The sequence below is a fragment of the Notolepis coatsorum genome, assembly GCF_963971535.1.
Source record: "Notolepis coatsorum genome assembly, chromosome: 6".
NCBI classification, from domain to species: Eukaryota; Metazoa; Chordata; class Actinopteri; order Aulopiformes; family Paralepididae; genus Notolepis; species Notolepis coatsorum.
Genome location: NC_140170.1, coordinates 176,127,630 through 176,148,681, shown reverse-complemented (window position 1 = coordinate 176,148,681; position 21,052 = coordinate 176,127,630). Strand labels below are relative to the sequence as shown.

The 21,052-nt window shown below is 41.2% G+C and overlaps 1 protein-coding gene across 1 annotated transcript in view; it reads left to right on the top strand.

Annotated features, from left to right (window-relative positions):
* LOC311230306 (monoacylglycerol lipase abhd6-A-like) overlaps nt 1-21,052 on the top strand; it is a 65,000-nt gene that overhangs the window by 37,529 nt on the left and 6,419 nt on the right. Inside the window, exons 3-5 of the mRNA XM_084316539.1 lie at nt 944-1,109; nt 17,892-18,005; nt 18,937-19,069. Coding sequence (XP_084172665.1) covers nt 944-1,109; nt 17,892-18,005; nt 18,937-19,069 — 413 coding nt within the window. The remainder of the gene's footprint in view (nt 1-943; nt 1,110-17,891; nt 18,006-18,936; nt 19,070-21,052) is intronic.

Sequence of the window (21,052 nt, the reverse complement as noted above, 5' to 3'; positions counted from 1 at the left end):
ACCTTCACACCTTAAACGGATCGTAGATTAGATTCAAATTCATTGTCAGATGTATGTACAGAGTTGTAGTGTTATGTACATCATTCACATGTATAAAGACACTATGTAGTGATAACGTTTTTCCCATGCAATGCCACACTACTAATACACCATGGGACCCCAGCCTCTTTCCTAATAAACAAATTAACCAATCTAGCAAGCCTTTCTACATTTGTTATTGGCACTTCATACTGTATATTGACAATGGCCACATCAACGTAGGTTGTAAACTGTAAACACCATAACTTCAACTTGCCTGGAGGCCCTGACTTCTCTATCCTTCCTATCCTCTCTACAACATCTTTCATAAGTTGCTCTATCTGTTCACTATCATTTAACTCCACCTACCCAAACCTTTCACTGGAATTTCCTCCTTATCTACGTAAAACGTTCTCTCTACTACCTTCCCTCTGGTCAATGAAATGCTTCTCGAAGTACTAGGTTTAATCTTCATCCTAGCCCAATTGAGATGATCATTTAACTTCTCCAGTAACCTTTTTGTACAAGGCACTGTCCTGGGTCACTATGTCATGTCATCCATGTAAGCTCTAATTGGTGGCAGGCGTAGCCCGCCCTGCCGTCCCACCTACCACCCATTTTGAGGCTCTAATAATTACTTCACCATTGTGAACGCTAGTGGGGAAATAGTACACCCTGCCACAATGCCAATCTCTAGTCTCTGCCATGCTGTTCTCAAATCTGTAGTACTAAAAACCCATTCCTCTTCTCTTCTCTTCTCTTGTCTTGTCTTGTCTTGTCTTTTCCTTTCCTTTCCTTTCCTTTCCTTTCCTTTCCTTTCCTTTCCTTTCCTTTTCTTTTCTTGTCTTTTCTTGTCTTGTCTTGTCTTTTCTTTTCTTATCTTTTCTTTTCTTTTCTTCTCTTCTCTTCTCTTTGTGCTCTGCAGGTACTGGAGGCGTCGGCTGGGTTTAAAGGTGGACTATGCAGTATATGGTTCTGCTAAATACAGGTTCTGTTATTCCCACCGGGGGAAGCCAGGGGGCGCAAGACCTTCCCTCCTGCTGCTACATGGCTTCTCCGCCCATAAAGACATGTGGCTCTCAGTGGTGAAGGTAAGGATGAAGGTGGCAGTTTAGACATACAGAGCACCATGGATAGAGCAGTGGTTCCCAAAGTCGGGGTCGCGACCCAAAGGTGGGCCGCGAGCAGCCACGGATGGGCCGCGAGATGATTTAAAAAAATAAAAAAAAAAATAAAAAAAATAAAAAAATAAATTTTCTTTATTTTTATTTTTTTATTATTCTTTTTTTGTCAGGCCACTGAACTTAGAAGCAGGCCAGGACAGTGTTTCTAGTTGTATTCTAAAATTCTATTCTATTGTATTCTAAAATGTGACTATATGGTTTTATATTAACTTAATAAATAAACAAAAACGAAAAAATCTACTTATTTCAACGAACATTTCAAACTAAATAACAGATTATGCACATAAAACGCTGAAAACAACCGAAGCAACAATAGTATTTTAATGAGGCTATTATTATTATCATTATTATTTTGCAACAAGTTAGCCCTCTCATAAATAGCACATATAAATGAATAACTAACTTGAACTAACTTAATAGGATTGAAGTGATATTTGGCTTAAAAAATCGGTCGCCTGGCAAAAAAAGAAAAAAAAAAGCCTGACATTGGGCCGCGGCTCTCTGACGCCTTATTTTCTGGGCCCTGGCCTGAAAAGTTTGGGAACCCCTGGGATAGAGGACCATCGAATGGTATAGACCACTGCACTTCCGCGTTACATGGAGCTCATGGGAGATCGCGGGGGGATAAAATGAATGAATGTTGATTAGAGCCTAAGTGGTTGTAGCTACGGCTGTGGGGGTGCAGGAGACATGATCCAATAGACTTGTATACGCCTGAGTCTCCTGAACATGGAGAGACCAACCCCAAGTCAATCGGCACTTTCACGGCCGAGCTATAGTCACTTTTCCGCACCTACTCCCAGGCCCGGACTGGCCATCGGGAGCACCAGGAGTTTTCCCGGTGGCCTGGCCTGCACAGATTAAAAAATATTATATAAAAAAAAGAAAATTAATAATTATTTTTTTTACCAGGCCATTGTTTCTAGTTGTGGCGGCGGCGCGGCGCGATAGTTAGATAACCTAGGTGGGTGGGGAACAACCAGGATTTCACTGTCTGCGACAGAGTTGGAGAACTATCTGACTCTCTCCCTCACGCGGACACACACAATGGAGCCGTGCTGCCGCTTGTGATTGGTGGAGGCGGGACCAGGCGATACAACTGATTGACAGCGGAGGCGGCGAATGGAATGGCAGACGGCACTCGGATGCAGAATAACAGCCAGGCAGTGAGCCAGGTAGTGAGGGACTCGGGAGAGATACAGTAGAGCGAAAGTCAATTAACGTTGATGTCAAGATGGACAGTGGAAGAAAGAGAAAGGGTGGAGGAGAGAGGGATAAAACAAAGAAAAAGAAAGGCCCTTACAGGAGAGAGTGGTTAACTGTATTTTTTCTTTTTGAAGGTGGAGAGAGTAGCATTGCTAATGCCACAACAGTTTTATTTGAGGTCCATAACAGTACATTGTACTAAGCAATTGTTGGCTCATTAGTTTGTGATTCACATGCACTAAAATTCACCAGAATGCAGGAAATTAAGTCTTTGTAACAAAAAAAATCCTGGTGGCGGACCCCCAGACCCCCGCTTAAAAAGTGGCCTGATTGGGGCTATATTTCGCGCTATATCTCCCGGTATGAATTATTTCCCCAGTCCGGCCCTGCCTACTCCCCAACCGGCGCGTGTGCAGATTGCCCAGGGAGTCTCTCTGGATTGTCTGCGCATGCAGAGTTTGGGGAGTAGGTGCAGAAAATGTATGTATAGCTCGGCCGATCGAGTTGGGATTGGTTTATCCGTGTTCAGGAGACTAAAAAAGTATATTGGGTCATGTCTCCCGCACCCCCACAGCCGTAGCTACTACCACTTACGTCAAGGCTCTAATCAACGTTCATTCATTCATTCTATCCTCCTGCGCTGTTATGGTTTGTAACCGACCCCAAACGCAACGGCACAGAGAGAGTTGTTTTCAGAGTTAGCCAAAAACAAGGGCGTGTTTATTCTCAGAGTCACAAGATTGAATTAGGTGGAAAACAGAACAAACGGGGAATCTGGCATGTGAAGAATGTCTTGCGGCTCTGCAGATTCTCCCAGACGGTGTTGGTGAGGAATTTGCTTGTGACGTCTGAGCCGCTCTGCAGATCCCCCCAGCATACACTCCAGAATGGAACACGGAGGGAGAGAGAGAACCCCAGTTAGCTCAGCGCACAACAGACAACAGAGAGGTGACTGATCCAAATTAATATCCAAGTGACTTGATCTTCGGTGTGATACACACAGTTAGCAGAGTCCAGAGAAAAAACAATACGGTAATCCAAAGAGTAAATCCAACAACAAAAAATAGGTGAGAACAGTATAACAAAACGGGATCTCTTCGGTGTTTCACAAACACACAAAAAACTGGTGATCCAAAAAGACTGTTTCAAAAACTCACCAAAGTGCAACGCGTAAAGCGGGCAGATAAACGAGGCGTAGCTTCGTACGGGAAATCAGGTTCTCCAAGGGATACTTCACGAGAGTCCTGGAGAGCAACAGACAGCGAACGGGAAAGAAAGGCAGATGCAGGGAATATTCAAAACGGGATCTCTAGCAAAAGCAGGAGGATATTCAAAACGGGATCTCTGGCAAAATGCAGGAGAATATTCAAAACGGGATCTCTGGCAAAATGCAGGAGAATATTCAAAACGGGATCTCTGGCAAAATGCAGGAGAATATTCAAAACGGGATCTCTGGCAAAATGCAGGAGAATATTCGAAACGGGAAGGACAGGCAAAAACAGAAGTATATACAAGACGATCCAACATTGATAGTAGGGGAATCAGAGTATATAAAGCCTCTTGGGGCGCTGATTAGAACACACATCAGGTGCGTGATGGTAATTGATACTTGACTTAGAAGTGTGCGTTCGGCCACAGACCAATCATCACAGAATCCTCACAGAACCTTAAAGGAACGGAGCGTGGCGGGGAATGCAATTACTCAACAAAGTACCTTAAAGGAACGGAGCGTGTGGGTGGGGAGCGGACAAAACCTCACATGCGCTCTCCCATGAGCTGAACAAACCGGAAGTGTTGCGGTGGTCTATGTCAGCGGTTCTCAACAGAGCGGTTGCCGCAGAGAGCTGCCAGGGGTGCCTTGGGATAAAAAAAATAAAAATAAAATAAAAAGTATTTTTATTTATTTATATATTTTTTTGGATTACAGAAAATTATCACTAAAGTGCTATCTGTTGCAGCTGCACTGTTTTCCATGAAAATACCATATTTGGATAAGTTTGACCATTTCTCAAAATCTGAAAATCATTATTTAATAAAACACAGAAAAGGATCACCAAGTTACTCGGGATATAAAAAAAACTTTACAGACAACATTGAGACAAAGCTTCCTGACACATCTCCATCCAAACTCTTGGAAGAACTCATTGAAATCTCATCTGATACCACCTGGAGAGCTATTTCAGAGTGTGGTGCTGAGTACCAAGTATCTCATGATGCAGCAGTTAAGGTGTTGATACCATTCAGCACCATATCTGTGTGAAGCTGGCTTTTTATCCATGACAGCTCTGAAAACAAAATATAGGGCTAAGTTGAGCCTTGAGGATGACATGCGTGTTGCCTTGTCAAAGATCTCCCCACGTATTGACCGTATTATTAGCCAGCAGCAGCAGACCTCGCATTGAGCTAGAAATGTCCACTGAGTGAACGAGTGCTTATTTTCTGTATTTATTTATATTTTTTGAGAAATGGTAACTTGGTGATCCTTTTCTGTATTTAAAAAAAATAGATGATTTTCAGTTTTTGAGAAATGGTCACACTTATCCAAATATGCTATTTTTATGGAAAAGTGTGCAGCTGCAACAGATAGCACTTTAGTGATACTTTTCTGTAATTTTATTTAAAGAAATATGCTATTTGATTTACTACTACAAGCAGTGTAATGTCAACAGTACTAAGCCATTTAGACCTGAAACACCTGTTAATAATGCATTATAATATATATTATATAATTATATTATAGCCTGCATATACACACAAATGTGTTTCCCGGTTTCTTAAATAAACATTATTTTGAAAGCAATTACTTTTGTCATCATTGTAGCAAAAAAGACAGGACCGGAAAAGTCTTTATCGTATGTAGGGGTCAAAGGGGTGCCCTGGAATATTTTATTGAACACAGGGGTGCCTTGGCAGCAGAAAGGTTGAGAACCCCTGTGTAACTAGGCTGCGCCTACATTGATCCATCAATGAAGGGATATACATTTGACGGAAGGTATTACTGTCCGTTTGTTTATTTTTAGATATAGACATACATATTAAATATATAACAGACAGAGACGTAGACAGCGGATTAACCCTTTCACTGCCGCACTACCAAACGGTTAACCCTTTCACTGCGACAATACACAGAAGGTTAACCCTTTCACATTTTTTTTTAGGTGTTTTATCGCTTTATTTCTACTGGGCAGTCCAGTAGATAGAGATAGAGGAGGAATGGGAGACAGAGTGGGGGGAAGACATTCGGCAAATAACGACGGGTTCGGGAATCGAACCCGGGTCGGCCGTGTCGCGGCTGAGCGCGCTATGTGGTTCGCCACTGGGGCGCCCTACCCTTTCACATTTTGTGGTGAATTGAGCCATATATACAGTAGATATTGACCTGTGCTGCAATGCTAAGCTAGTTTTGGCTAGTGATTTCTCCTTTTTCTTTTAAATTGCCGCTTCAAGATTTTAAAATCCCCTGCCTTATTAAAGATAAATCAATATTAGAAGGCCTCGTTCAAGGTAAAGAGCCTGTGTGAATCACAAATGAAGCTAGCTTAATAAAGACCTTGTTCAAAGTAAGGTTGTTACTGTGTGTCTTCAGTACCTCCCTAAGAACCAACATAAAGTGTGTTTGTTGTTACTGTGTGTCTTCAGTACCTCCCTAAGAACCAACATATAGTGTGTTTGTTACTGTGTGTCTTCAGTACCTCCCTAAGAACCAACATAAAGTGTGTTTGTTGTTACTGTGTGTCTTCAGTACCTCCCTAAGAACCAACACATAGTGTGTTTGTTACTGTGTGTCTTCAGTACCTCCCTAAGAACCAACACATAGTGTGTTTGTTACTGTGTGTCTTCAGTACCTCCCTAAGAACCAACATATAGTGTGTTTGTTGTTACTGTGTGTCTTCAGTACCTCCCTAAGAACCAACACATAGTGTGTTTGTTACTGTGTGTCTTCAGTACCTCCCTAAGAACCAACATATAGTGTGTTTGTTGTTACTGTGTGTCTTCAGTACCTCCCTAAGAACCAACACATAGTGTGTTTGTTATTGTGTGTCTTCAGTACCTCCCTAAGAACCAACATATAGTGTGTTTGTTGTTACTGTGTGTCTTCAGTACCTCCCTAAGAACCAACACATAGTGTGTTTGTTGTTACTGTGTGTCTTCAGTACCTCCCTAAGAACCAACATATAGTGTGTTTGTTGTTACTGTGTGTCTTCAGTACCTCCCTAAGAACCAACATATAGTGTGTTTGTTGTTACTGTGTGTCTTCAGTACCTCCCTAAGAACCAACACATAGTGTGTTTGTTACTGTGTGTCTTCAGTACCTCCCTAAGAACCAACACATAGTGTGTTTGTTACTGTGTGTCTTCAGTACCTCCCTAAGAACCAACACATAGTGTGTTTGTTGTTACTGTGTGTCTTCAGTACCTCCCTAAGAACCAACACATAGTGTGTTTGTTGTTACTGTGTGTCTTCAGTACCTCCCTAAGAACCAACATATAGTGTGTTTGTTGTTACTGTGTGTCTTCAGTACCTCCCTAAGAACCAACATATAGTGTGTTTGTTGTTACTGTGTGTCTTCAGTACCTCCCTAAGAACCAACATATAGTGTGTTTGTTGTTACTGTGTGTCTTCAGTACCTCCCTAAGAACCAACATATAGTGTGTTTGTTACTGTGTGTCTCCAGTACCTCCCTAAGAACCAACATATAGTGTGTTTGTTACTGTGTGTCTTCAGTACCTCCCTAAGAACCAACATATAGTGTGTTTGTTACTGTGTGTCTCCAGTACCTCCCTAAGAACCAACATATAGTGTGTTTGTTACTGTGTGTCTTCAGTACCTCCCTAAGAACCAACATGTAGTGTGTTTGTTACTGTATGTCTTCAGTACCTCCCTAAGAACCAACATATAGTGTGTTTGTTGTTACTGTGTGTCTTCAGTACCTCCCTAAGAACCAACACATAGTGTGTTTGTTACTGTATGTCTTCAGTACCTCCCTAAGAACCAACATATAGTGTGTTTGTTGTTACTGTGTGTCTTCAGTACCTCCCTAAGAACCAACATATAGTGTGTTTGTTGTTACTGTGTGTCTTCAGTACCTCCCTAAGAACCAACATATAGTGTGTTTGTTGTTACTGTGTGTCTTCAGTACCTCCCTAAGAACCAACACATAGTGTGTTTGTTGTTACTGTGTGTCTTCAGTACCTCCCTAAGAACCAACATATAGTGTGTTTGTTACTGTGTGTCTTCAGTACCTCCCTAAGAACCAACATATAGTGTGTTTGTTGTTACTGTGTGTCTTCAGTACCTCCCTAAGAACCAACACATAGTGTGTTTGTCACTGTGTGTCTTCAGTACCTCCCTAAGAACCAACACATAGTGTGTTTGTTACTGTGTGTCTTCAGTACCTCCCTAAGAACCAACACATAGTGTGTTTGTTGTTACTGTGTGTCTTCAGTACCTCCCTAAGAACCAACACATAGTGTGTTTGTTGTTACTGTGTGTCTTCAGTACCTCCCTAAGAACCAACACATAGTGTGTTTGTTGTTACTGTGTGTCTTCAGTACCTCCCTAAGAACCAACATATAGTGTGTTTGTTGTTACTGTGTGTCTTCAGTACCTCCCTAAGAACCAACACATAGTGTGTTTGTTGTTACTGTGTGTCTTCAGTACCTCCCTAAGAACCAACATATAGTGTGTTTGTTGTTACGGTGTGTCTTCAGTACCTCCCTAAGAACCAACACATAGTGTGTTTGTTGTTACGGTGTGTCTTCAGTACCTCCCTAAGAACCAACACATAGTGTGTTTGTTGTTACGGTGTGTCTTCAGTACCTCCCTAAGAACTAACATGTAGTGTGTTTGTTACTGTGTGTCTTCAGTACCTCCCTAAGAACCAACATATAGTGTGTTTGTTGTTACGGTGTGTCTTCAGTACCTCCCTAAGAACCAACACATAGTGTGTTTGTTGTTACTGTGTGTCTTCAGTACCTCCCTAAGAACCAACATATAGTGTGTTTGTTACTGTGTGTCTTCAGTACCTCCCTAACAACCAACACATAGTGTGTTTGTTGTTACTGTGTGTCTTCAGTACCTCCCTAAGAACCAACATATAGTGTGTTTGTTACTGTATGTCTTCAGTACCTCCCTAAGAACCAACACATAGTGTGTTTGTTACTGTGTTGTCTTCAGTACCTCCCTAAGAACCAACACATAGTGTGTTTGTTACTGTGTGTCTTCAGTACCTCCCTAAGAACCAACACATAGTGTGTTTGTTACTGTGTGTCTTCAGTACCTCCCTAAGAACCAACATATAGTGTGTTTGTTACTGTGTGTCTTCAGTACCTCCCTAAGAACCAACATATAGTGTGTTTGTTACTGTGTGTCTTCAGTACCTCCCTAAGAACCAACACATAGTGTGTTTGTTGTTACTGTGTGTCTTCAGTACCTCCCTAAGAACCAACATATAGTGTGTTTGTTGTTACTGTGTGTCTTCAGTACCTCCCTAAGAACCAACATATAGTGTGTTTGTTGTTACTGTGTGTCTTCAGTACCTCCCTAAGAACCAACATATAGTGTGTTTGTTGTTACTGTGTGTCTTCAGTACCTCCCTAAGAACCAACATATAGTGTGTTTGTTGTTACTGTGTATCTTCAGTACCTCCCTAAGAACCAACATATAGTGTGTTTGTTACTGTGTGTCTTCAGTACCTCCCTAAGAACCAACATATAGTGTGTTTGTTGTTACTGTGTGTCTTCAGTACCTCCCTAAGAACCAACATATAGTGTGTTTGTTACTGTGTGTCTTCAGTACCTCCCTAAGAACCAACATATAGTGTGTTTGTTACTGTGTGTCTTCAGTACCTCCCTAAGAACCAACACATAGTGTGTTTGTTACTGTGTGTCTTCAGTACCTCCCTAAGAACCAACATATAGTGTGTTTGTTACTGTGTGTCTTCAGTACCTCCCTAAGAACCAACATATAGTGTGTTTGTTGTTACTGTGTGTCTTCAGTACCTCCCTAAGAACCAACATATAGTGTGTTTGTTACTGTGTGTCTTCAGTACCTCCCTAAGAACCAACATATAGTGTGTTTGTTGTTACTGTGTGTCTTCAGTACCTCCCTAAGAACCAACACATAGTGTGTTTGTTGTTACTGTGTGTCTTCAGTACCTCCCTAAGAACCAACACATAGTGTGTTTGTTACTGTGTGTCTTCAGTACCTCCCTAAGAACCAACACATAGTGTGTTTGTTGTTACTGTGTGTCTTCAGTACCTCCCTAAGAACCAACACATAGTGTGTTTGTTGTTACTGTGTGTCTTCAGTACCTCCCTAAGAACCAACACATAGTGTGTTTGTTGTTACTGTGTGTCTTCAGTACCTCCCTAAGAACCAACATATAGTGTGTTTGTTGTTACTGTGTGTCTTCAGTACCTCCCTAAGAACCAACATATAGTGTGTTTGTTACTGTGTGTCTTCAGTACCTCCCTAAGAACCAACATATAGTGTGTTTGTTACTGTGTGTCTTCAGTACCTCCCTAAGAACCAACACATAGTGTGTTTGTTGTTACTGTGTGTCTTCAGTACCTCCCTAAGAACCAACATATAGTGTGTTTGTTACTGTGTGTCTTCAGTACCTCCCTAAGAACCAACACATAGTGTGTTTGTCACTGTGTGTCTTCAGTACCTCCCTAAGAACCAACACATAGTGTGTTTGTTACTGTGTGTCTTCAGTACCTCCCTAAGAACCAACACATAGTGTGTTTGTTACTGTGTGTCTTCAGTACCTCCCTAAGAACCAACATATAGTGTGTTTGTTGTTACTGTGTGTCTTCAGTACCTCCCTAAGAACCAACATATAGTGTGTTTGTTACTGTGTGTCTTCAGTACCTCCCTAAGAACCAACACATAGTGTGTTTGTTGTTACTGTGTGTCTTCAGTACCTCCCTAAGAACCAACACATAGTGTGTTTGTTGTTACTGTGTGTCTTCAGTACCTCCCTAAGAACCAACATATAGTGTGTTTGTTACTGTGTGTCTTCAGTACCTCCCTAAGAACCAACATATAGTGTGTTTGTTACTGTGTGTCTTCAGTACCTCCCTAAGAACCAACATATAGTGTGTTTGTTACTGTGTGTCTTCAGTACCTCCCTAAGAACCAACATATAGTGTGTTTGTTACTGTGTGTCTTCAGTACCTCCCTAAGAACCAACACATAGTGTGTTTGTTGTTACTGTGTGTCTTCAGTACCTCCCTAAGAACCAACACATAGTGTGTTTGTTACTGTGTGTCTTCAGTACCTCCCTAAGAACCAACATATAGTGTGTTTGTTGTTACTGTGTGTCTTCAGTACCTCCCTAAGAACCAACATATAGTGTGTTTGTTGTTACTGTGTGTCTTCAGTACCTCCCTAAGAACCAACACATAGTGTGTTTGTTGTTACTGTGTGTCTTCAGTACCTCCCTATAAGAACCAACATATAGTGTGTTTGTTACTGTGTGTCTTCAGTACCTCCCTAAGAACCAACATATAGTGTGTTTGTTGTTACTGTGTGTCTTCAGTACCTCCCTAAGAACCAACATATATAGTGTGTTTGTTGTTACTGTGTGTCTTCAGTACCTCCCTAAGAACCAACATATAGTGTGTTTGTTGTTACTGTGTGTCTTCAGTACCTCCCTAAGAACCAACATATATAGTGTGTTTGTTGTTACTGTGTGTCTTCAGTACCTCCCTAAGAACCAACATATATAGTGTGTTTGTTGTTACTGTGTGTCTTCAGTACCTCCCTAAGAACCAACATATAGTGTGTTTGTTACTGTGTGTCTTCAGTACCTCCCTAAGAACCAACATATAGTGTGTTTGTTGTTACTGTGTGTCTTCAGTACCTCCCTAAGAACCAACACATAGTGTGTTTGTTGTTACTGTGTGTCTTCAGTACCTCCCTAAGAACCAACATATAGTGTGTTTGTTGTTACTGTGTGTCTTCAGTACCTCCCTAAGAACCAACACATAGTGTGTTTGTTGTTACTGTGTGTCTTCAGTACCTCCCTAAGAACCAACATATAGTGTGTTTGTTACTGTGTGTCTTCAGTACCTCCCTAAGAACCAACACATAGTGTGTTTGTTACTGTGTGTCTTCAGTACCTCCCTAAGAACCAACATAGTTTGTTTGTTGTTACTGTGTGTCTTCAGTACCTCCCTAAGAACCAACATATAGTGTGTTTGTTACTGTGTGTCTTCAGTACCTCCCTAAGAACCAACACATAGTGTGTTTGTTACTGTGTGTCTTCAGTACCTCCCTAAGAACCAACACATAGTGTGTTTGTTACTGTGTGTCTTCAGTACCTCCCTAAGAACCAACATATAGTGTGTTTGTTGTTACTGTGTGTCTTCAGTACCTCCCTAAGAACCAACATATAGTGTGTTTGTTACTGTGTGTCTTCAGTACCTCCCTAAGAACCAACATGTAGTGTGTTTGTTACTGTGTGTCTTCAGTACCTCCCTAAGAACCAACACATAGTGTGTTTGTTACTGTGTGTCTTCAGTACCTCCCTAAGAACCAACACATAGTGTGTTTGTTACTGTGTGTCTTCAGTACCTCCCTAAGAACCAACATATAGTGTGTTTGTTGTTACTGTGTCTTCAGTACCTCCCTAAGAACCAACATATAGTGTGTTTGTTGTTACTGTGTCTTCAGTACCTCCCTAAGAACCAACACATAGTGTGTTTGTTGTTACTGTGTGTCTTCAGTACCTCCCTAAGAACCAACATATAGTGTGTTTGTTGTTACTGTGTGTCTTCAGTACCTCCCTAAGAACCAACATATAGTGTGTTTGTTGTTACTGTGTGTCTTCAGTACCTCCCTAAGAACCAACATGTAGTGTGTTTGTTACTGTGTGTCTTCAGTACCTCCCTAAGAACCAACATGTAGTGTGTTTGTTACTGTGTGTCTTCAGTACCTCCCTAAGAACCAACATGTAGTGTGTTTGTTACTGTGTGTCTTCAGTACCTCCCTAAGAACCAACACATAGTGTGTTTGTTACTGTGTGTCTTCAGTACCTCCCTAAGAACCAACACATAGTGTGTTTGTTGTTACTGTGTGTCTTCAGTACCTCCCTAAGAACCAACATATAGTGTGTTTGTTACTGTGTGTCTTCAGTACCTCCCTAAGAACCAACACATAGTGTGTTTGTTGTTACTGTGTGTCTTAAGTACCTCCCTAAGAACCAACATATAGTGTGTTTGTTACTGTGTGTCTTCAGTACCTCCCTAAGAACCAACATATAGTGTGTGTTACTGTGTGTCTTCAGTACCTCCCTAAGAACCAACATATAGTGTGTTTGTTACTGTGTGTCTTCAGTACCTCCCTAAGAACCAACATATAGTGTGTTTGTTGTTACTGTGTGTCTTCAGTACCTCCCTAAGAACCAACACATAGTGTGTTTGTTGTTACTGTGTGTCTTCAGTACCTCCCTAAGAACCAACACATAGTGTGTTTGTTGTTACTGTGTGTCTTCAGTACCTCCCTAAGAACCAACACATAGTGTGTTTGTTACTGTGTGTCTTCAGTACCTCCCTAAGAACCAACACATAGTGTGTTTGTTGTTACTGTGTGTCTTCAGTACCTCCCTAAGAACCAACATATAGTGTGTTTGTTGTTACTGTGTGTCTTCAGTACCTCCCTAAGAACCAACACATAGTGTGTTTGTTGTTACTGTGTGTCTTCAGTACCTCCCTAAGAACCAACATATAGTGTGTTTGTTACTGTGTGTCTTCAGTACCTCCCTAAGAACCAACATATAGTGTGTTTGTTGTTACTGTGTGTCTTCAGTACCTCCCTAAGAACCAACATATAGTGTGTTTGTTACTGTGTGTCTTCAGTACCTCCCTAAGAACCAACACATAGTGTGTTTGTTGTTACTGTGTGTCTTCAGTACCTCCCTAAGAACCAACATATAGTGTGTTTGTTACTGTGTGTCTTCAGTACCTCCCTAAGAACCAACACATAGTGTGTTTGTTACTGTGTGTCTTCAGTACCTCCCTAAGAACCAACATATAGTGTGTTTGTTGTTACTGTGTGTCTTCAGTACCTCCCTAAGAACCAACATATAGTGTGTTTGTTGTTACTGTGTGTCTTCAGTACCTCCCTAAGAACCAACACATAGTGTGTTTGTTACTGTGTGTCTTCAGTACCTCCCTAAGAACCAACATATAGTGTGTTTGTTGTTACTGTGTGTCTTCAGTACCTCCCTAAGAACCAACATATAGTGTGTTTGTTGTTACTGTGTGTCTTCAGTACCTCCCTAAGAACCAACATATAGTGTGTTTGTTACTGTGTGTCTTCAGTACCTCCCTAAGAACCAACACATAGTGTGTTTGTTGTTACTGTGTGTCTTCAGTACCTCCCTAAGAACCAACACATAGTGTGTTTGTTACTGTGTGTCTTCAGTACCTCCCTAAGAACCAACACATAGTGTGTTTGTTGTTACTGTGTGTCTTCAGTACCTCCCTAAGAACCAACATATAGTGTGTTTGTTACTGTGTGTCTTCAGTACCTCCCTAAGAACCAACACATAGTGTGTTTGTTACTGTGTGTCTTCAGTACCTCCCTAAGAACCAACACATAGTGTGTTTGTTACTGTGTGTCTTCAGTACCTCCCTAAGAACCAACATATAGTGTGTTTGTTGTTACTGTGTGTCTTCAGTACCTCCCTAAGAACCAACATATAGTGTGTTTGTTACTGTGTGTCTTCAGTACCTCCCTAAGAACCAACATATAGTGTGTTTGTTACTGTGTGTCTTCAGTACCTCCCTAAGAACCAACATATAGTGTGTTTGTTGTTACTGTGTGTCTTCAGTACCTCCCTAAGAACCAACACATAGTGTGTTTGTTGTTACTGTGTGTCTTCAGTACCTCCCTAAGAACCAACATATAGTGTGTTTGTTGTTACTGTGTGTCTTCAGTACCTCCCTAAGAACCAACATATAGTGTGTTTGTTGTTACTGTGTGTCTTCAGTACCTCCCTAAGAACCAACACATAGTGTGTTTGTTACTGTGTGTCTTCAGTACCTCCCTAAGAACCAACACATAGTGTGTTTGTTGTTACTGTGTGTCTTCAGTACCTCCCTAAGAACCAACATATAGTGTGTTGTTACTGTGTGTCTTCAGTACCTCCCTAAGAACCAACACATAGTGTGTTTGTTACTGTGTGTCTTCAGTACCTCCCTAAGAACCAACATATAGTGTGTTTGTTGTTACTGTGTGTCTTCAGTACCTCCCTAAGAACCAACATATATAGTGTGTTTGTTACTGTGTGTCTTCAGTACCTCCCTAAGAACCAACATATAGTGTGTTTGTTGTTACTGTGTGTCTTCAGTACCTCCCTAAGAACCAACATATAGTGTGTTGTTACTGTGTGTCTTCAGTACCTCCCTAAGAACCAACATATAGTGTGTTTGTTACTGTGTGTCTTCAGTACCTCCCTAAGAACCAACACATAGTGTGTTTGTTGTTACTGTGTGTCTTCAGTACCTCCCTAAGAACCAACATATAGTGTGTTTGTTACTGTGTGTCTTCAGTACCTCCCTAAGAACCAACATATAGTGTGTTTGTTACTGTGTGTCTTCAGTACCTCCCTAAGAACCAACATAGTGTGTTTGTTGTTACTGTGTGTCTTCAGTACCTCCCTAAGAACCAACATATAGTGTGTTTGTTGTTACTGTGTGTCTTCAGTACCTCCCTAAGAACCAACACATAGTGTGTTTGTTACTGTGTGTCTTCAGTACCTCCCTAAGAACCAACATATAGTGTGTTTGTTACTGTGTGTCTTCAGTACCTCCCTAAGAACCAACACATAGTGTGTTTGTTACTGTGTGTCTTCAGTACCTCCCTAAGAACCAACACATAGTGTGTTTGTTACTGTGTGTCTTCAGTACCTCCCTAAGAACCAACATATAGTGTGTTTGTTGTTACTGTGTGTCTTCAGTACCTCCCTAAGAACCAACACATAGTGTGTTTGTTACTGTGTGTCTTCAGTACCTCCCTAAGAACCAACACATAGTGTGTTTGTTGTTACTGTGTGTCTTTAGTACCTCCCTAAGAACCAACACATAGTGTGTTTGTTACTGTGTGTCTTCAGTACCTCCCTAAGAACCAACATATAGTGTGTTTGTTGTTACTGTGTGTCTTCAGTACCTCCCTAAGAACCAACACATAGTGTGTTTGTTACTGTGTGTCTTCAGTACCTCCCTAAGAACCAACACATAGTGTGTTTGTTACTGTGTGTCTTCAGTACCTCCCTAAGAACCAACATATAGTGTGTTTGTTACTGTGTGTCTTCAGTACCTCCCTAAGAACCAACATATAGTGTGTTTGTTGTTACTGTGTGTCTTCAGTACCTCCCTAAGAACCAACATATAGTGTGTTTGTTACTGTGTGTCTTCAGTACCTCCCTAAGAACCAACATATAGTGTGTTTGTTGTTACTGTGTGTCTTCAGTACCTCCCTAAGAACCAACATATAGTGTGTTTGTTGTTACTGTGTGTCTTCAGTACCTCCCTAAGAACCAACACATAGTGTGTTTGTTACTGTGTGTCTTCAGTACCTCCCTAAGAACCAACATATAGTGTGTTTGTTACTGTGTGTCTTCAGTACCTCCCTAAGAACCAACATATAGTGTGTTTGTTGTTACTGTGTGTCTTCAGTACCTCCCTAAGAACCAACATATAGTGTGTTTGTTACTGTGTGTCTTCAGTACCTCCCTAAGAACCAACACATAGTGTGTTTGTTACTGTGTGTCTTCAGTACCTCCCTAAGAACCAACATATAGTGTGTTTGTTACTGTGTGTCTTCAGTACCTCCCTAAGAACCAACATATAGTGTGTTTGTTGTTACTGTGTGTCTTCAGTACCTCCCTAAGAACCAACATATAGTGTGTTTGTTGTTACTGTGTGTCTTCAGTACCTCCCTAAGAACCAACATATAGTGTGTTTGTTACTGTGTGTCTTCAGTACCTCCCTAAGAACCAACACATAGTGTGTTTGTTGTTACTGTGTGTCTTCAGTACCTCCCTAAGAACCAACATATAGTGTGTTTGTTACTGTGTGTCTTCAGTACCTCCCTAAGAACCAACATATAGTGTGTTTGTTGTTACTGTGTGTCTTCAGTACCTCCCTAAGAACCAACATATAGTGTGTTTGTTGTTACTGTGTGTCTTCAGTACCTCCCTAAGAACCAACATATAGTGTGTTTGTTGTTACTGTGTGTCTTCAGTACCTCCCTAAGAACCAACATATAGTGTGTTTGTTGTTACTGTGTGTCTTCAGTACCTCCCTAAGAACCAACATATAGTGTGTTTGTTACTGTGTGTCTTCAGTACCTCCCTAAGAACCAACATATAGTGTGTTTGTTGTTACTGTGTGTCTTCAGTACCTCCCTAAGAACCAACATATAGTGTGTTTGTTACTGTGTGTCTTCAGTACCTCCCTAAGAACCAACACATAGTGTGTTTGTTGTTACTGTGTGTCTTCAGTACCTCCCTAAGAACCAACATATAGTGTGTTTGTTACTGTGTGTCTTCAGTACCTCCCTAAGAACCAACATATAGTGTGTTTGTTACTGTGTGTCTTCAGTACCTCCCTAAGAACCAACACATAGTGTGTTTGTTGTTACTGTGTGTCTTCAGTACCTCCCTAAGAACCAACATATAGTGTGTTTGTTACTGTGTGTCTTCAGTACCTCCCTAAGAACCAACATATAGTGTGTTTGTTGTTACTGTGTGTCTTCAGTACCTCCCTAAGAACCAACATATAGTGTGTTTGTTACTGTGTGTCTTCAGTACCTCCTTAAGAACCAACACATAGTGTGTTGTTACTGTGTGTCTTCAGTACCTCCTTAAGAACCAACACATAGTGTGTTGTTACTGTGTGTCTTCAGTACCTCCTTAAGAACCAACACATAGTGTGTTGTTACTGTGTGTCTTCAGTACCTCCTTAAGAACCAACATATAGTGTGTTTGTTGTTACTGTGTGTCTTCAGTACCTCCCTAAGAACCAACACATAGTGTGTTTGTTACTGTGTGTCTTCAGTACCTCCCTAAGAACCAACATATAGTGTGTTTGTTGTTACTGTGTGTCTTCAGTACCTCCCTAAGAACCAACATATAGTGTGTTTGTTACTGTGTGTCTTCAGTACCTCCCTAAGAACCAACACATAGTGTGTTTGTTGTTACTGTGTGTCTTCAGTACCTCCTTAAGAACCAACATATAGTGTGTTTGTTGTTACTGTGTGTCTTCAGTACCTCCCTAAGAACCAACACATAGTGTGTTTGTTGTTACTGTGTGTCTTCAGTACCTCCCTAAGAACCAACATATAGTGTGTTTGTTACTGTGTGTCTTCAGTACCTCCCTAAGAACCAACATATAGTGTGTTTGTTACTGTGTGTCTTCAGTACCTCCCTAAGAACCAACATATAGTGTGTTTGTTACTGTGTGTCTTCAGTACCTCCCTAAGAACCAACATATAGTGTGCGTGGACATGCCTGGACACGAGGGCACCACCCGGACCAACGCTGAGGACTACAGCATCGAAGGACAGGTCAAACGCATACACCAGGTAAGAGGCGAGAAGTGGCACCAGCGGCAGCGGCGCTAACCCCCATCCCCCTCACCCCATCCCTGGAGCAAGCGTCATCATCGAACACGATGGACAGCTAAGAGTGTGTGTGTGTGTGTGTGTGTGTGTGTGTGTGTGTGTGTGGTGTAGCAGACTACTGCATCATGTGGTGCGGAATATTCTTCTTTTTAACAGAATTCGCAGAAATCTGTCTCATAAATTCTGTCTAAATAAACATTGTGACATCATTATTAATATTATTATTATTATTATTATTATTATTATTATTATTATTATTATTATTATTATTATTATTATTATTATTATTATTATTATTATTATTATTATTATTATTATTATTATTATGTAGTAGTAGTAGTAGTAGTAGTAGTAGCCATGTACAATAATACTGCATATACCATATATATGTATCCACACACGTCTGAATATACCTGCATATTCCTGTTTACATACTATCTATATATACAGTATGCCTTACCTACTCTTACTAGGTAATACCACTGGCCAGTATGACTACCATAATGTATTTATATACCTGTTATCACTGTAAATGATAATACTGTAACACTGTACATACATCAGATTATTACATTATTAGTCAGTAGTACTCATTTATATATACTCCAGTTTAATCATCTGTACATTGTATATTACTACTGCACTTTACTGTTACATTTGCACTGTGGTTGTTCTCAAGATTCTACTCTCATGCGTGACTTCTCACACCTGTTGTCTGTCTGTCTGTCTGTCTGTCTGTCTGTCTGTCTGTCTGTCTGTCTGTCTGTCTGTCTGTCTGTCTGTCTGTCTGTCTGTCTGTCTGTCTGTGTCTCTCTCTCTCTCTCATCTCTCTCATCTCTCTCTCCTCTCTCTCTCCCTCTCTCTCTCTCTCTCTCTCCCCCCCCCCCCTCAGTTTGTCCAGACTGTCCATCTAAACAGACGTAGGTTCCACCTGGCTGGGACATCTATGGGGGGGAACGTGGCAGGGGTCTATGCTGCCCGCTACTCTAACCAGCTGTCTGGAGTCACTCTCATCTGTCCTGCTGGTAACATTCATGTAGTTCATTCAGCTTTTATTGTCCTTTCAATTTGACGTTTCTAAATCATTTGAGTTCAGGTGGTCACTAATTTGACTTAAAGGGATAGGTCAGATTTCTGGACATTAGGTTGTATGAAATACTGTCCAGTAGTGTAGTAAAGCAAAGCTCTTACTTATTGAGTCCTGTGGTCAGAGTTCTGGTCGGGTTCCGAGTGAACCGAGAGTTACTACCCCAAGGAGAGGTAGTTAGTAGACATGTTAGTTATGTTAGTTAGTTAGTTAGTGAGTAGACATATGTTAGTTAGTTAGTGAGTAGACATATCATGTTAGTTAGTTAGTTAGTTAGTGAGTAGACATATCATGTTAGTTAGTTAGTTAGTTAGTGAGTAGACATATGTTAGTTAGTTAGTGAGTAGACATATCATGTTAGTTAGTTAGTTAGTTAGTGAGTAGACATATCATGTTAGTTAGTTAGTTAGTGAGTAGACATATCATGTTAGTTAGTTAGTTAGTGAGTAGACATATCATGTTAGTTAGTTAGTAGACATATCATGTTAGTTAAATGGCTGCATTTATATAGTGCTTTTATCCAAAGCGCTTTACAATTTGTTCCTCACATTTTACCCATTCATTCACAAATTCACACACCGACGGCAGAGGCAACCATGCAAGGTGCCAACCTGCTCATCTGGAGCAGTTAGGGGTTAAGTGTCTTGCTCAAGGACACTTCGACACGCTGCCCAGGAGGAGCGGGAATCGAACCGGGAACCTCCGGATTACCAGACGACTGCTCTACCTCCTGATCCACTGTCGCCCATAGTTAGCCACTGTCGCCCCATAGTTAGTTAGTTAGTTAGTTAGTTAGTTAGTTAGTTAGTTAGTTAGTTAGTTAGTTAGTTAGTTAGTTAGTTAGTTAGTTAGTTAGTTAGTTAGTTAGTTCGTTAGTTCGTTCGTTCGTTAGTTAGTTAGTAGACATATTATGATCTATACATCAGGGAAGCCAACTCGCTAGACATCTTCAAAAGACAGCTTAAAACCTATTTCTTTGCTCAGGCATTTAAATGAAACATCAGGGACATCCTGACACAAATTGTACTTTACCTGCACGTTTCTTACCCTGCCTACTTTTATACACTTCCTATCAAATTCATGTGTCGGTTCAATGCAAATGTTATCTCACTACCTCCTATGCACTGTCATTTTAAGAGCGCTGCTCTGTTATAATTCAAAACTGATGCACTGCTCTGTTGTATGTTAGATACCCTGTTGTATGTTAGAACTATTTTATGTGTGGCGGTCAGGTGGCGTAGCGGAGATTGTGCTCGTCACCAATGCAAGAGGCTGCGGTCTCGACTCCCGGAGAGTCAGCATTGCCTTGGCTCGGGCTGATCGCTATACTAACTCGTTTGGCTGAGTTAGGGGGAGGGGAGCCGTGGGTGGGTCCTGGGCGTTGTGGGCAGCGACCCCTACAGTTCGGTCGGGGCGCCTGCTCAGCGAGGGTAGGATCTGGAGAGAGGTAGTGCGGCCTCCCACATGTTACACTCTCCCAGTGAGAATCTGCGCGGCCAGGCTGGCTGCCGGCTGGCTGCACATGCGTCGGAGGAAAGCATGTGACAGTCTCCGGCCTCTCGGACCAACAGTAGGGGAAAGTGCGCAACAACCAGGAAGGGGGTTGGGAATTGGCATAACGACTAACAGTGGGATGGGAGAAAAATCGGAAAAAGAAGGAGGGGGAAAAAGATAATCAATTAAAATAACTATTTTATGTCTGTTCTATTTGATTATTTTTAGCCTATTTTTAAACTGAATCAAACTGCACTTTTTTTACTCTGTCTATTCTATTTTTATTATTTTTATTACTGAATGAAACTGTAAACAGAGAGGCCTATTGGGATGCTAGATCCTAATGTGAAACACTGTGATTTACCTTACCTTGCTATCTCTATCTTTTTTATGCTCGCTTATTGTTATGGTTTGTAACCGACCCCAA